General features: G+C 47.0%; 2 protein-coding genes across 5 annotated transcripts; one reads left to right on the top strand and one right to left on the bottom strand.

Annotated features, from left to right (window-relative positions):
- The first annotated feature begins 915 nt into the window (after positions 1 to 915).
- On the top strand, positions 916 to 5,966 carry LOC113697023 (uncharacterized). Of its 4 annotated transcripts, XR_011816621.1 has the most exons (4): positions 918 to 2,109; positions 2,259 to 2,348; positions 5,132 to 5,252; positions 5,508 to 5,966. XR_011816621.1 is itself a non-coding variant. In XM_027216441.2 (3 exons), exons 1-2 carry the CDS (start codon positions 1,216 to 1,218, stop codon positions 2,304 to 2,306), a joined length of 942 nt encoding a protein of 313 aa, XP_027072242.1. In that variant the 5' UTR covers positions 918 to 1,215; the 3' UTR covers positions 2,307 to 2,348; positions 5,132 to 5,933. The 4 variants fall into 4 exon arrangements, 2 of the variants coding, with proteins under 2 accessions (XP_071910298.1, XP_027072242.1); XR_011816622.1 differs by lacking the exon at positions 2,259 to 2,348 and having other exon boundaries at positions 916 to 2,109; XM_027216441.2 differs by having other exon boundaries at positions 5,132 to 5,933.
- A 7,079-nt stretch (positions 5,967 to 13,045) lies between these two features.
- On the bottom strand, positions 13,046 to 13,855 carry LOC140009589 (uncharacterized). The gene has a single exon (XM_072055651.1). The coding sequence runs from the start codon at positions 13,853 to 13,855 to the stop codon at positions 13,046 to 13,048; it is 810 nt and encodes a 269-aa protein (XP_071911752.1).
- Between the last annotated feature and the right edge of the window lie 1,298 nt (positions 13,856 to 15,153).

Below are 15,153 nucleotides of genomic sequence, written 5' to 3' on the forward strand. Positions count from 1 at the left end.
ATCTCACCAAATAAATTTATCGTCCATCACTTTTATGTCTCTTATAAATTCAAATTAGTAAAATTTAATTCTAACTTAAGTTTTTGATAAATTTTTTAACTAAAATCACCACGTGACTTACATGGAGTTAATATTTATGTATGAAACGTCAGATCCCATTTTTTTTAATGCCAAAAAATGAATATGAATTGAATCCGATCCCACTTTTTTAAAAGAAAAAATAAATCTAGTTTGGGTCAGTTTTTACTTTTTTACGGGGCAAAAATGAACATGGATGTGGTCATTTCTTTAACTACACACCTTTTTGCCCTTAAAAAAAGACCATGTGTGAGTTATGTGATAGATTCAAGATAAAAAGTGATAAAAAATCCAGGTTAGGACTAAATTTTATAGACTAAATTTTTTAAGGAATGTAAAATTACTATTTTAAAAGTGAATGATGAAAAAATTCATTTGAGAAAATATGAGAGACGTTTTGAATGATTTTTCCTATTTTCTTATAGTTCTACTCTTTCTTTTATTTCAAAAGTTCGAACAAGCTCTTACCAATCCAAACTTGACTCGAGTGTCGAGTAATTTAGTTCATCTTTCAACCCTAATTATATCTTGAATAAATGAGATCACATCTTGTACATTTGAGTAAAAACTGGCCCAAACAAATTTTTTGACAACTGTTTAGACCCTCCTCTGCATAAACTGATGTCTATTCAACAAAAGTTATTTTGTTGGATAGTTTTGAGCATGATATTCAAATTAAGGTTATGCTTGAATTGTAATTTTTTATCAAAATTTTTTTTTACATTTTTCGTGATTTTTATTTTTTAATTACTTTTTTAATTGACATATATCAAATTATTATATATATATATATATATACATATGCATATATGTATATATATATTGGTTCAAGGGGAACTCACTCACTCAGGAAAAAGGTATAACTTGAGAGCATGAACGAGTAACTTGCAATCATCTAGCTAAAGCTAATGTGCCTGGTTAATGGTTATGTAGTAGAAGTGCCTGTGTCTGTCAAAATCTCAAATCCGGCCAGCTGTGAGGCGTCCAGGGTTGAATTAAAGAAGCCCACCAGTCCAACCCGGCGACCAATTTAGGTCCCATGCCACCGCCTGATCTACTTCTACGGAGACACAAAAACAGAGAGGATTGTCTGCGAAATCTGACTTGAGCAAGAGAAAATCCTAGAGCTGAATTAGCATGGACGACGTTCCTATTCACAAGATCCAAATTTCTGGTCCTGCACTGGCCTCCCTACTCCTCCGTTTCTCCTCTTCCCCCGGTGCTATTCACGGCCTTCTCTTCGGCCACGTCACTGTCTCCGCGACCTCCTCTCTCTCCGACGATCCCACCTCCAATCTAGACCCTTCTTCCGCTGATGCCGACGCTGGCACCGCCATTCCGCTTCTTACAGCCACAGTCACCTCCTTCCTCTCCCTCCCTTCGCACCTCCCTCTCCCACTCCAACCCCTCCCGAATCCTAACCCACCTTCCTCCTCCCTCCTCGGCTGGTTCTCCGCCCGCCGCAGAACCCCTCTCCGCCCCTCCCTTAACGATTCCACCACCACGCACGCTCTCTCCTCCTCTACTTCCCTCTCCTTCACTCCTCCACAATGCTCCAATCTTCACACCCTCACCCTTCCCCCTTCTCTGTTCCTCCTCCTAACCTCGCCCTTGCAAGATCAGCTCGTCCATACGCACCAGTATAAAGCTTTCCACTATCGAATTTCTACCGATTCCTTCGAACCCAAAAGCTTAGATATTGTCAACATTGGCCCATCTTTCCGATCCCATTATGGGTCTTTTAGCACCAACTCTCCGTTTCCCTTGCTACCCTGTGAGTGGAGGTGCTCCAATGCCATGGCTGAGGATGACCAAAGAGAAACTTTAGGGTCTTTGAAGAAGGACCTCAATGATCAGAAGGAGTTGGACTTGTGTGCTGAGGATTTTGAAGTTGGGAGGTTGAATAGACTAATGGGTTCTCAGGCTGCAAATTACACAGCTGAGTTGGAGGATTTATACAATAAAATGCTTGCCAAGCTGGATGGACTGTCCAGGCTGGTGGAGAACAGCTCTGCTAAGGTTCTTGAACAGGTGAGTGGGAAGAACACAGGCGAAATAAAGCTCTAGTTTTTATTAGGATTTGGTTCATACTACATTTGTCTTTTTCCCTCCTGTCCCGGACGTAGTTGATTTATTTATTCTTGCTTGGTAATAAAATCACGTTATTTGAATTCAAACAGGAACATCACAATATGAAGTTGAGGCTTAAAGTAGCGGGATTGGAATAATTCTCGATGCTTGCTGGTTTTTCTTTTTGTCCTGTATGTAAGGTATTTATTTTCATTTCTTTGTGCGGTTGATTCATATTTCAGTTACCTTGTTTTGGCAAGTTTTTGGGTAATTCAAGTTGATATATGTTTAGGTCAATTGACTTTTAATTGTAGCATATGGAGCTGTTGCACATATTTTCATCTTGTAGTTCGGCAGAAAAATAAAACTGATGATATTTCCATGTTTTGTTCGTGGTCAATTAATAGGAGAGAGAGCCTTAATTCATTTTCACTTGTGGTAATACATTACGTGTCCTTGTTTAGTGGCATTAGCTGTCATAATGTTGCATTTTTGGTGAACTCTGTGGGAAAAGGTTTATCATGTATTGCTGGAGGCAGCACCATGTACTATTTCTGTATGGAATTTTGTCCCTCGGAGGACAATGAGCAAATTTTTCTGTGAAAATTTATCCTTTACATCGCAATCTTTAGGTGCTAAGTCAAGTCCGTGCTAGCTACATTTACCAGGTGTCATGGCTCAGCATTTACTGCTTTTGAATTGGAGCTTGTTTCTATTCCTTTAGCTTCCTGCATTTGTCCAACCTTGTGAACCTTTCTGCACCAATATTACTTCTTTTAGTTTAAGTTTAACCATCAGTTGCATCAGAAGGGTGGCTGGACTCATCCTGAAAGCATAAGAGCTTTTATGTGGCAATTGTTATCTTCCTTCTGATTTGGAAAGCCTATCTTGATCCAATTGTGGTATACCGCTTGCTTTTGTAATTCAGTTGATGACGACATTCATGGTTGTACAGGAGATCAGCAAGATTTGCATTCCTATTAGGAACACAGGCAAACTTTGTTTGTCAAGGACTAGCTCGCAAGAAATTGTTAGTACTTGCTTAGAATGCAGTCCATGATGCCAATGTACTGTTAATCTCTAATGTTTTACTTGAGAATCCTATGCCCGTGCATTCACTGTTTAGTGGTCCATAACTGATTAAGCTGGCGATAGCTCACCCATGACTTACACATGTTCTGCAAGACTTTTTAATTTCTGCTTAACTTACTTGAATGTGTTTTACCTTAATCTCATGTTCGACATGTGTTGACACTGTGATTAGAGATGTTTAACCTTTTCCATAGTTTCTTGATGGTTTAATTATGTGATGGCATCTGATTAATATCTTATGATTGTTGGGCAAAGCTGTTTGAATTATGAAATGTGGATGGTCATTACTCAGAGTTGGGAGGTGCATAAATAAACTTAGAAAGACATATTCTATCTTACCCTTAATGTCAGAAATCAGTTCAAAGCCACCAAGAGAAAAGGATAACTGTCTCTTCTATTGCTTTCTGATACTGTAGCTGCAAGAGGTTTCCACTTTAGCTGCCTCTCCTAGCAGAAGCTGTGTCTGAATTTTTAATTTTGATCTTAGTGTTTCTGCTTGCTTGTGCTCTAATATTTTCCTAGTATGTACCTCTTCCAGCCTGTTTTAGTGGATCCAAGGCAGCATCACTCTCAAGCCAAAGCGACCAAGTTAGATTATGATCAGATTGTTCATTTCTTTGTTTTCCCATTAAATTTGGGCATCAATAATGAATCGCGACTGAGTCAGTTATACTTGAGTTGTAGTCTAATTATTCAAAATAGAAACAAAAACAGAAATAATGAGCCTAATATCTTCTTCAAACTGCCAAATAAAGATTGTGTATAAGTAAATTCAACCTAATAAAAGCTTCCTCAAAAGAATGCTTCCTTCCATCTCTGATTTCACAACAATAAGAAACAGAAGCTTGCTTTGCAATCACCATATTTGCAGAAAATTCTAGCTTTTAATGATCTTTAGCGGAAAATTCACCTGTGCATCCTGGCTTATTGTCCCATTACTCTTGGCGTCACCCAATGGTTTTTTGTCTGATGGTATAACATGGGAGACAGGAATCAGGGATGGCCTGTGTGGATTGCAATGTCGTCCATGGTGTGATCCCCAAAAGGTGGGGTAGTAAATCGTCCATTGAGTTTTGGACCCTGGAAGTGTGTTTTGAGTTGGGCAATGAGAACTTAAGATTTGTGATTGGGAGATTGGAAAATGTGGGGGCAAGCAAAAATAACGTGATGCTTTATGCATCATCTAGGCTCGAGTTTCTAGAAACTGAATCAGTGATACGAGTTATTTTTTCAGAAATTTTAACTAAAATTGACCTATGAAGTGTAAGATAGATAAATATCAAGCAAAGTTACCCAATCTTTATGTGGTTGGAATGGTTTTTCTTAGTCAATGGGGAAAAGGACTCAAGAACAAGGAGGAGGAGGTGCTTCTCTTCGTTTTGTTGAATAATGTTACTATATCCAAGTCTGACTGGCTTGGTGAACCATAGGTTACTGCTTGAGTATTACTTCTTCTGCCCGCATCACAAGTTACTAAGTGTCCTATGTAGCTTCTTGCGTGAAATTGTTGTTGATCCCATGGTTTTTTGGTCCGCGTAGTGCTACTATATGAGCTTAAAGTTATTCTTTTCTGGTCATTTGAATCTTTTAACTGTAGAAGGTGGAGGATAATAAACTATGAATTTCCACTTGAAGGTGAGAATAGCATAACTAGTGTTGGTTTTGCCTGTTGGTAAGTTGGAATATCTGATTTTCTGCACGTAAAGTATATAAACAAGCAATTTGGACTGCAACTCAAGGAAGGAGAGGAAAGAATTTTTCCTTTAATACACATACTTCTATCACTTATTTCAACTAACAAAAGTAAAGAAGCAACATGAAGTTTAGGGTCTTGCTTGAGAATACTGTCCATCATTTCTTTCTGAATTTTGATTTTGCTTTGTTGTTGTAGATTCTTCAATATTGAAGGTGCATAACGGAGATCCTGCAGCTTAATGTGTAAAATTGAATAATTCTGGAGCCTTCTGTGGTTGTGGTTGTTGCCTGTGCTTGGCATCTTTTCACAGGCTTAGGTAAAGGCAATCTCTTTCCTTCACCCAATTGTGAATTGCATCTATGTACCATTTCTATCTAGTGGCCTTCCCTCTTTCTGTTGATACCCACCAGCCAGTAAATGTAATTCCTTAGATTGGAAACTTACTTTTGGCTGGAATGAATCAAGCCTAATTTTTTGCAAGCTTTTGCTTAGTCTTCTCTCTTTATGTCACTTTAGTACCTCTGCTCTATAGTTTTGGAGGCTTAACTGTATAATGGAACTTTGTCTAAAGCTTCAGATCAAACCTGTTACAAAACAGAAGTTGAGCCTCGTGTGCAGTGTGCTTCTTTCTGGTACATTGTTTGAATGTTTCAGCTACCTTTTTAAGTTTTATCATTGGGGATGGAAGCATATTCCAGATGGGCACTGGCAATTTTGGCAGGCAAACGTTTCACTGTGTTCCAGTGCAATGCCATGTATGTGGGGGCTCTTCATGAGAATCAGTTGTAGCAGTTTTGGCTGCTGTGCGGCTATGGGGCGTCCGCAGTCCTGTGAATTGTGGCCAATAAAAGGGGAGGCTTTTCCATCTAGCACACGAATAGGCTGAAAATTCCTTGTTTGTCCTCCTGTACTATGGGGAAATGAATGATAATTTATTAGTTCCCTCAAGAAAAAGGAAACAAAGCCTTGTTGGAAAATGACCAACTAGGACTTTATATTTGTGTCCTTGAGCAGGACCGCCTTTGTACCAGCCCTTTGATGTCGACTTCGGGGGATAATTTCACTTTGAAGTTATACTAAAAAAAGAAGAAAAAAAAAAGAAGGAAAGGGTATAATCCATTTGCACAGCTAAGTCTTTAAAATTTTGTAAAAAGGCCAAAACGAAAGGATGAATTAGGGTTCAATTGAGCTTTCAAACTCGGTTTTTTAGTAAATTTATAAATTTATAATAAATAATTAAAAATTATATTATAAATACACCATTCGACAAGGCTTGACATACATTAGAGTTTTAATTTTTTTTTTTTTACTCTATCTTGACTTGATCATCTCATCAGTTACTTTGAATTGAATTTTATGCTTGATCAAATTACTCCCAAACCCGAATCGAGTAGCTTAGATTACTTTACACCCGCTAGCGCTGCTCCGTCCTTCGTTCTTACGATCTTACGAAAGCGCAGAACCCGCTCAACACGACCTCGGGTTCTTATCCCATCCAGACCTACTTTTGTCAATTTCTCCTCCATCGAATTGGGCTTATTTCCTGTGGCTGACCCGTGTCCATGATCATCAAGCCCACTTGTCTCTAGTTCTTCTCGTCTTATTTCTTGGAATTTTTCTGATTAGTTTCAATGTGCAGCTGATATAGAAAATATCCACTTTCCTATTTTGGAAGCCCAACCATGACAACTTGGGCATGACTTGCTTGAATACTGATGCGACTGCCAAAAACGAGATCCGAGCTGAACTGTGGTTCTGGCGAGCTAGCTGGTAGGGAGCAGGATGGCCGTGCCGACCTGTAAGCAAAGATGCGGCGGGGTTGGTCCCCCGGAGCAACTCCGACGATCAAGTCAATAAAAGCTTGGAATCGAAGTGAGTATGTGTTCAAAAGAAATAGCGTACCTAGTATCTTCGCAATGCGTTGTATTTATAGAGTCGGAGGTAGTAGTTTCCTAGCAGGACAAGGAGCCCTCCATAGCGGGGGACTCCTTCTAGGGTTCCGCTAGCTAGTTCCGATAAGTTCGGGCGGCGCGGCCCACCAGGCCCATTCATTCTCAGTTCGGTCAACCTGGTGGGTTGCCCCCTAACTCTCCCGAGCTGACCACCCAGACGGGTCAACTCTTCTCCGCCGAACTGACATGCGTAGGGGATGACCTGACAAGGGCAAGGCAGAACTAACGTGAATGTGGGACCCACTACACTAGCCCCCCCATTTTGGTCTAGAGTCACCGAGTAGTCGTGGGAGTCTAGGCCGAATTTCGAGTTCGTCGTGGGCCCCCGTCTGGCACGCGCCCGAGTAACCGTCGTGTCGGTTCACTCACCTGTCACTTCAACCGTCACCTTGCCACATCACGACGGTTCCCGATAAATTTGAAATAAGTGCGCGCCTCTTCATTTTTCCGCCCTGACGTTGCCTATCAATAGGACCCTCCAGGCGTCATTTTCACTCTCCTTCTTTCATTTCACTAGTTCGCTCCCTTTGCCTCCCAGTTCGCTTCTTCACTTTCTTTTCTTCCAAGAGTTCACCCTACTTTCAGAGTCTCGGGTCAGTTCGCGCACTTCTTAGATCAGCCCTTCATCCGATCTCCTCTCACCAGTAAGTTCCCTTTTCCCTTTTTATGTCTTCTTCTTCCTCCGATCGCTCTGACGTCACCAGTTCAACCGTCGGTCATAGGGTAGCCTCCCCCGTTCTCGTAGATATCAGTTCATCTACCTCTTCTAGCTCTCTTCCTTCTTTTAGCTCGTCCGGGTCAGAGTTCGTTCCTTCTCCCATTTTGTCTCCTGCTGGAACAATGGGATCGTCCGAGCAACCTACTGAGCCTCACGTCGGAGCTGCCGAACAGGCAGCTCCAGACCAAACGGCGGGGGCCTCTGGGGGACCTGGTGGCGACTTTGGTGAGGTCGACACTATTCCTCTGGCCCTGGAACAGAAAGATGTTGACGAACTGGTAGAGAAATATGAAATTCCTGCTCAGTTCGAACCCAGGGCCGCCCGTCCTGGAGAGGTCACCAGCCGACCTCCTCCCGGGTTCGTGGCGATCTACAGGGACCAGCTGATGGCCGGTCTCCACATTCCTATCCCCAACTTTCTTTTTGAGATCCTCACCTTTTGGGGTATCCGTATAACTCAGCTCATCCCAAACGCTGTCCGTTCCATTATAGGTTTCTTCATTCTCTGTCGGGTGCTTGAGATCCCCTTTTCCCTTGACTTGTTCCGAGCCTTCTTCCAGATGAAGGTCAGCGGAAAAGTGCCCGGGTGGTTCTACTTCGCTCGCCGAAGTGGAGCAAAAACCCCCACCCGCGAACTGTTCGCGGGAGCTCCTTCATCCATCAAAGACTGGAAACCCCAGTTCTTTTTCATAAAAAATCTAGGTCTCCCTCCCCCGACCTGGAGAGCGGAGACTCAAGTGTCTGATCCCATTCCTTCTCCGCTTCCTGCGCCCAAGCTTACTCGCCTACTCAACTCGGACATGAAACTGGGCGTGAAAGAGTTCAATAATGCCCAACTCTGGGCCTCAGGATTGATCCGAGCTAACACCTCGGATCCGTCCTCCGAAAACACAACTCTCACTCCGGACGAGCTGGCCACCTGTAATCTTCTTTCCCTTTATCATTTGCTTACTGTCTTCAATTCGCGTGGTAGCTTTAACCACTTGAGCCTTATTTCTGTGCAGTGAAGAGATTTTCGCAGCTGTTGACTATTGGGGGCAGTTCGTCCACTCCCGCTCAAGTTTCTTCCAGTATCCCAGCCAGCTCGACACCTGTTCCACCAATCCAGCCAGCCCCTGCTAAGTCATCCAAAGCTGCGGAGGCTGGGAAGAAGAAAAAGAAGAAAACCACCGCCAAGAGAGCCAGAGTGGAGACGACCTCGTCTCCAGCTCGGGAGGAGGGATCGACGCCTGAGTCTGCACAGGCCGGCCACTACGGCGTGAACACCGCCGAGGAGCAGGCCCGGGCTGATGCTCCCCCTAACTTATGGCAACGTCAGAGCACCTTGCTCTTCGACCCCCAAGTTCGGCCGGTCAAGCACCAACACCCCATGCACTTTTGCCCCCAGTAGAAGCTATCTATAAACAACCGAGCTCAGTTCCCAGATGTAGCTCGGGAGCTCATTCACGGCGCCATCCTTCCACGGGACTACAATCTGGTCAAGACCATGGACTCGTCCGACCTTCTGAACTATTATTACACGGGAGCAGCTCAGGTCGGTATCCTTTACTCCTTACTATTGGTAAGAGGTTACTTCATCATAGTGTTGACCTTCTTTCTAAAATTGACCCGCCAGATGAACGTGGTCGGACCTGAATTGGCCAGGCGCTACGAGAGCCTGCTCCCACTGATGAGCGAAACGAAGGCCGCTAATGAGAAGCTACTAAGCCAGCACGAAGCTGCTGTGGTTGAAACTGAGGGCCTGAAGAAGCAGCTCGCCCAAGTCCATACGAACTTCGAACTGGAGTTGAAGAAGAACTCCGAGCTGACCTCCCAGCTGAAGGAGGAGCAACAGAGGGGAGCTGAGCTGGCCGCTCAGGTGGAGGCGGCCAGGGCTGAGGGCCGCCAAGAGGGCGTGCGGAACTTCCTTAGGTCGGAGGGCTTTATGGGCGACCTGGCTATCTTGAATACCCCAGTACTGCAACATGGATATTCCCAGGCACTGAAGGAAGTGCAAGGGTTAGGTCTGCCTGGGTTCGATCTGGGGAAGTTTTCCAAATACAGCCCCCAGGCTGTGGAGCAGATCGACTGCCTGGTGGAGAGCTACACGCATGGGCGGAAGCTGGCCGATCTGGTTGCTGATCCTCTACTGCCAGTGACCACCCCTGAACCCGAACAAGAGGAGGAAGAGGGAGAGAACTAGAGTAGGACTTTAGAATAGGAATCCGAACTGTCAGAACGCAGTTCGTTTTGTATGAGCTCTGCTCTTTTTTGTACAGTCCTCTTTTGATGGAATGAAAAATCTTTCTTTTGCTCCATACTTGGTTGCATTCACAATTTAATATTAAGTTACAATAGCACGGTCTGGTATCGACCTTGATAAGCACGAGCTAACTCTTAAGGCAAGGTAGCTTATTCCTACCTGAACACATCAACATAAAAATTTTGATCTTGGAATGACCTGGCATGTGCGAGCTGGATTCCCTAACGGAAAATCCTCAGGTTGGAATTATGCCAAGTACGCGGGACTTCTTCCCCGCTGAGGTGCGCTAACTTACAGTATCCAGCTCGATCTGCCTCCTTCACCACATAGGGGCCCTCCCAGTTAGGATCCAGCTTAGACGTACCCCGGGCTCGACTTACGCTATTCTTTCGTAAGACTAGGTCCCCCGGTTTGAAGTATAAGTGTCTCACCCTGGCATTGTAGTGCTGCGTGACCTGTCCCTTGTATTTAGCCATGCGTATAGCTGCCTCATCCCTCCTTTGTTCGAGCAGATCCAAACTTAGCCGTAGCTCGTCCTCGTTGTCCTGAACTATAAAATTCTGAACTCTGCTTGAGGGAACACCGATCTCCGCCGGAATCACGGCCTCTGCCCCGTAAGTAAGGGCGAAAGGAGTCTCCTGGGTGGCAGTTCGAGGAGTGGTTCGGTATGCCCATAGTATTGTAGGCAGCTCGTCTATCCATCCAGTCTGAGCAGACTCTATCCGAGTCTTCAAGCCGTGCAGAATGGTTTTATTGACGTTTTCTACCTGACCATTGGCTTGGGGGTGACCTACCGAGGTGAAGTGCTGCCTGATCCCGAGCTCCGCGCACCAACCTTGGAGGAAACTGTCAGCGAACTGGCGACCGTTGTCCGAGACCAGAACCCGAGGTATACCGAATCGACAAACGAGGTTCCTCCAAAGGAACTTTTGGACCGACCTACCGCTGATGCTGTTGAGCGGCTCAGCTTCTACCCATTTGGTGAAGTAGTCAACGACCACTATCACATGCTCATAACCCCCAGGAGCTCGGGGGAATGGACCCAGCAGATCGACGCCCCACTGAAAGAACGGCCAAGGGCTTTGGAGCGGAATCATCTCCTGGGTCGGGGCGTGATGGACTGGGGAGTGCAGTTGGCACGACCTGCAATGCGCTTCCAGTTCGGCTGAGTCCCGAAAAATAGTGGGCCAGTAATACCCGGACTGCATCCCTTTCTTGGCCAACATCCTAGGGCCGACGTGGTTTCCACAGAGACCCTCATGCAGTTCGCGCAAGATGTAGCTTCCTTCCTCTGACGTCACGCACTTCAGCCATGGACGCAAGTAGGATTTCCTATAGAGCACTCCATCCGTTAGCACATACCCCCGCAATTTGAGGAGAATCTTGCGTGCCTCTACCTTACTAGAGGGAAGCTCTCCATTGGCTAGGTACCGCACAAGGGGATTCATCCATGAGCTCAGAATTTGGATAACTGCCGCGTCCACCTGATCATACGCCCGATCTCTGACGACCTCCACTAGCACTTCTTTATTCAGTGTTCCTGACGAGGTGGAAGCTAGTTTAGACAGTGCATCCGCTCTCTTATTTTGGCTTCGCGGGACTTGTTTTAGCGTGAACAGTTTGAACTGAGTTCTCAGCTCATGCACCTTGGCGACGTACCTTCTTAGTGGTTCCTCCTTAACTTCATAGTTTCCCCCCACTTGATTTACTATCAGTTGCGAGTCGCTGTAAACCTCAATTGATTCGGTCCCCAATTTTCGAGCAATCATTATCCCCGCAATCAGGGCTACATATTCAGACTCGTTATTGGTGGCCCGCCTGGCCTTGGCAGTTTTTCTGGCCTGTTTGGCCTCAGCTGTGTCTCTGGCCAGCCCGGCCTTGGATGCCTTGGTGGCCTGAGGGACCTCGGCAGCCTCTCCGGCCTGCTCGGCCTCAGCTGTGTCTCTGGTCATCTTGGCCTGAACTTCCTGTTGTCCGCAAGAGACCCCATCTACTATAAAGTCTGCTAATACTTGGGCCTTAATGGCCGTACGGGGTTGATAGCCTAGGTCGTACTCGGATAGTTCCACGGCCCATTTCATCATCCTCCCCGATGCGTCAGGTTTGGAGAGAATTTGTTTAAGGGGTTGGTCGGTCACTACTATCACGGGGTGAGCCTGAAAATACGACGTGAGTTTCCTGGCCGCGTGAACTAGTGCTAGAACATATCGCTCAACCGCAGCGTATCTAGGCTCTGCCCCTTGTAGAGCTCGGCTGACGTAGTACACGGGCTTCTGGACTTTGTCCTCCTCCCGAACTAGCACCGCACTGAGTGCCTCTTCCCCCACCGCCAGATATATAAATAAAGTTTCACCCTGCGTGGGGGAGGTCAAGGCCGGCAGCCGAGCAATATGGGCTTTTAGCTCATCGAACGCTTTCTGGCACTCGGAGGTCCATTCGAAATGGGGACCCCTCCTCAATGCTTTGAAAAAAGGTGAGCCCCGAACTGCCAACTTGGACAAGAATCTGCTTAGGGCGGCCATCCTGCCAGCTAACCGCTGGACCTCCTTTATGTTTCGAGCGGGGGCCATGTCAATAATGGCCTTCACCTTGTCGGGGTTGGCTCTCACTCCGTCCTTGGATATCATATACCCAAGAAACTTACCCGACCTGACCCCGAAGGTGCATTTCTTGGGGTTCAGCCGCATTCGCGAGCTCCGTAAGATATCGAAGATTTCTCTGAGGTCATTGATGAACTGCTCCTGAGTTCGACTCTTCACCAGCATGTCATCCACGTAGACCTCCATGTTTCGGTCAATCTGATTTTTGAACAGCTTATTGACCAGCCTCTGATAGGTCGCGCCAGCATTCTTCAACCCAAATGGCATGGTGGTGTAGCAGTATGTCCCGTATTCGGTGATAAAGGCAGTCTTCTCTTGGTCCTCCTCATCTAGGGCTATCTGGTGATATCCTTTGAAAGCATCCAGAAAGCAAAAAATCTCGCACCCCGTAGTTGAATCCACCAACTTGTCGATGCGAGGGAAAGGATAACAATCCTTCGGGCAGGCTCTATTCAGGTCGGTGAAGTCCACGCACATCCGCCAAGCCCTGTCCTCCATTTTGACTAGCACAGGGTTGGCCAGCCAGGTCAGATAGTAGATTTCCTTCTCAATTTTGGCCTCCAATAGCTTGCCTACCTCCTCCTTGAAGACCTCATTTCATTCGGGCGCGAAATTCCTTTTCTTTTGTTTTACTGGTCGGATGTTCGGGTCTACATGTAACTTGTGGACTGCCAACTCGGAAGGGATTCCAGGCATGTCATCAGCACTCCACGCGAAAATCTCGGCGTACTCCTTCAGGAGAGACTCCAATGCCCTTCGCGTCTGCTCGCTTAAGCCAGATCCGGTCCTGACCACACGGTCAGGTCGCTCCGGGCGAATGGGCAGCTCGATCAGACCCTCGTCCGTCTCCAACTTTTCCTCCTTCTCAACAGGCTCCCAAGGCTTTAGGTAGGCTGTTTGGGCTACCAGCTTCTCCTTACCTTTGAGGGTCACAATGTAGCAGGCCCTAGCTACCTCTGGGTCCCCTAATACCTCTGCCACCCCTGCGGGCGTGGGGAATTTCATGCTAAGGTGTAAGGTCGAGCAGACAGCTCGAAGTGCTTTTAGGGTCGGCCGTTCTAGTATCATGTTGTAGGAGGACGGCTCCTTTACCACTGCAAAATTCACCGGGACAGTTCGGCTCCTAGGAGACTCCCCCACAGTGACCGTGAGGGTTATCATTCCTTCTGGCCTCACTGGCGGGCCTGCGAAACCTATCAGGGGAGTACGGACGGGGATGAGCTGCTTATCTTCCAGTTGCAGCTCTCGGAAGGTCTTGTAGTACAGCACGTCAATGGCACTCCCATTGTCTATGTACACTTTCTTCACTTTGTAATTGCACGTTATGACCTCTATCACAATTGCCTCATGATTATTAGAGGCAAGGGGTACCGCGTCCTCAGGTCCATAGACAATCTCCTCGTACATCTTTAAGCGTTTGCTCGAGGTCACCCCACTAGGGGGTGGTCGGTTATTTCGCCGAGCTGTATGGCTATCTCCCCCAGCAGGTCCCCCCGCAATAGTGTTGATTACTCCCGCTAGGTTCTGCACCCCTGGCTCCGGGGTTCGATCTCGAGGACCCCGAGGTCGGTCGTCTGAGTTGGTCGCACGTTCTCGCTTGAACCCCCTTGCTTCTGATCAGTCCGCCCATCACGGACGAACTGCCCGAGGTGACCTCTTCGTATCAGTTTTTTGATTTCCTTCTTAAGGTGGCGGCAGTCCTCAGTGTCGTGTCCGACATCCCGGTGGTAAGCGCAATACAAGCCCTGGTCACGCTGGCTTTTGTCGCCAGCCAGCGGCCGAGGTAGGCGAGAGAGCCCCTGTTGTTCCATCACGGCAAGAACCCGAGCTCTGGGCGCTGTTAGCGAAGTCCAGGCCTTTTCTCTCTCCCAAGGTCGGGCCCGAGGCAAGCGCTCGGAAACGTTCTTCCGCCCTTGACCTGGTCGTGCCTCCCCCAGCTCGGCTTCCTTCCTGTGCCTGTCATCCCTCATTCTTTCCTGCACACCCTTCAGTCGATTGGCCTCCTCGGCATTGGCCTTCTCATGAGCTCGGTCTAGCATCTCCCGGACAGACTTGGGAGGTCTCTCTACGAACTCTGTATACAACTTCTGTCTACGCAATCCATTGACAAAGGCAGCCATCACAACCTTGTCATCCCGGTCCCGAACCTGGAGGGACTCGTTGTTGAAGCGTACCATATACTCGCGCAGTGACTCCTCAGGTCCCTGATGGACAGTCATCAAGTGGGTCGTGGTCTTGGAGAAGGCTCGCGAGGACACGAACTGAGCTGCGAACATTCGGGTGAGCTGGCTGAATGATCGAACTGACCTGGTAGGTAAGCCCTGGGACCACTGACGGGCCTTCCCTTCCAGGAACATGGGGAAAGTCTTGCACCTTACGGCGTCAGCAGCCGTTTGCAGGCGCATCTGCGTCTGGAATGCAAACAAGTGATCTTCTGGATCCGTAGTCGCATCGTAGGACTTCATGGAAGGTATTTTGAACTTCGCCGGCAGCGGATAATCCTCGATGTCTGGTATGAAGGGAGAGGCAGTATACTTGTCCGCCTCCGGATCCAGCAACAGATCCAGGTCATCCTGCTTCTGGTATTCCTCCTTCTGAGGAAACTCTATCTGTGGGAGCCTTGGGATGGGCTCCGGGTGATCAGTTCGGGAGTTCTTATGGGAGGGTCCCTGGACCTCGATCTGCTCGCGTGTGATCTCCTTCCG

Source organism: Coffea arabica, chromosome 6e, assembly GCF_036785885.1.
Source record: "Coffea arabica cultivar ET-39 chromosome 6e, Coffea Arabica ET-39 HiFi, whole genome shotgun sequence".
Lineage (NCBI taxonomy): Eukaryota > Viridiplantae > Streptophyta > Magnoliopsida > Gentianales > Rubiaceae > Coffea > Coffea arabica.

Coding starts and splice junctions, on each gene's coding strand:
- LOC113697023 (XM_027216441.2), top strand. CDS start 1,216: ATGGACGACGTTCCTATTCACAAGATCCAAATTTCTGGTCCTGCACTG. Junction 2,110..2,258: donor CTGCTAAGGTTCTTGAACAG/GTGAGTGGGAAG, acceptor GAATTCAAACAG/GAACATCACAATATGAAGTT.
- LOC140009589 (XM_072055651.1), bottom strand. CDS start 13,855: ATGTACGAGGAGATTGTCTATGGACCTGAGGACGCGGTACCCCTTGCC.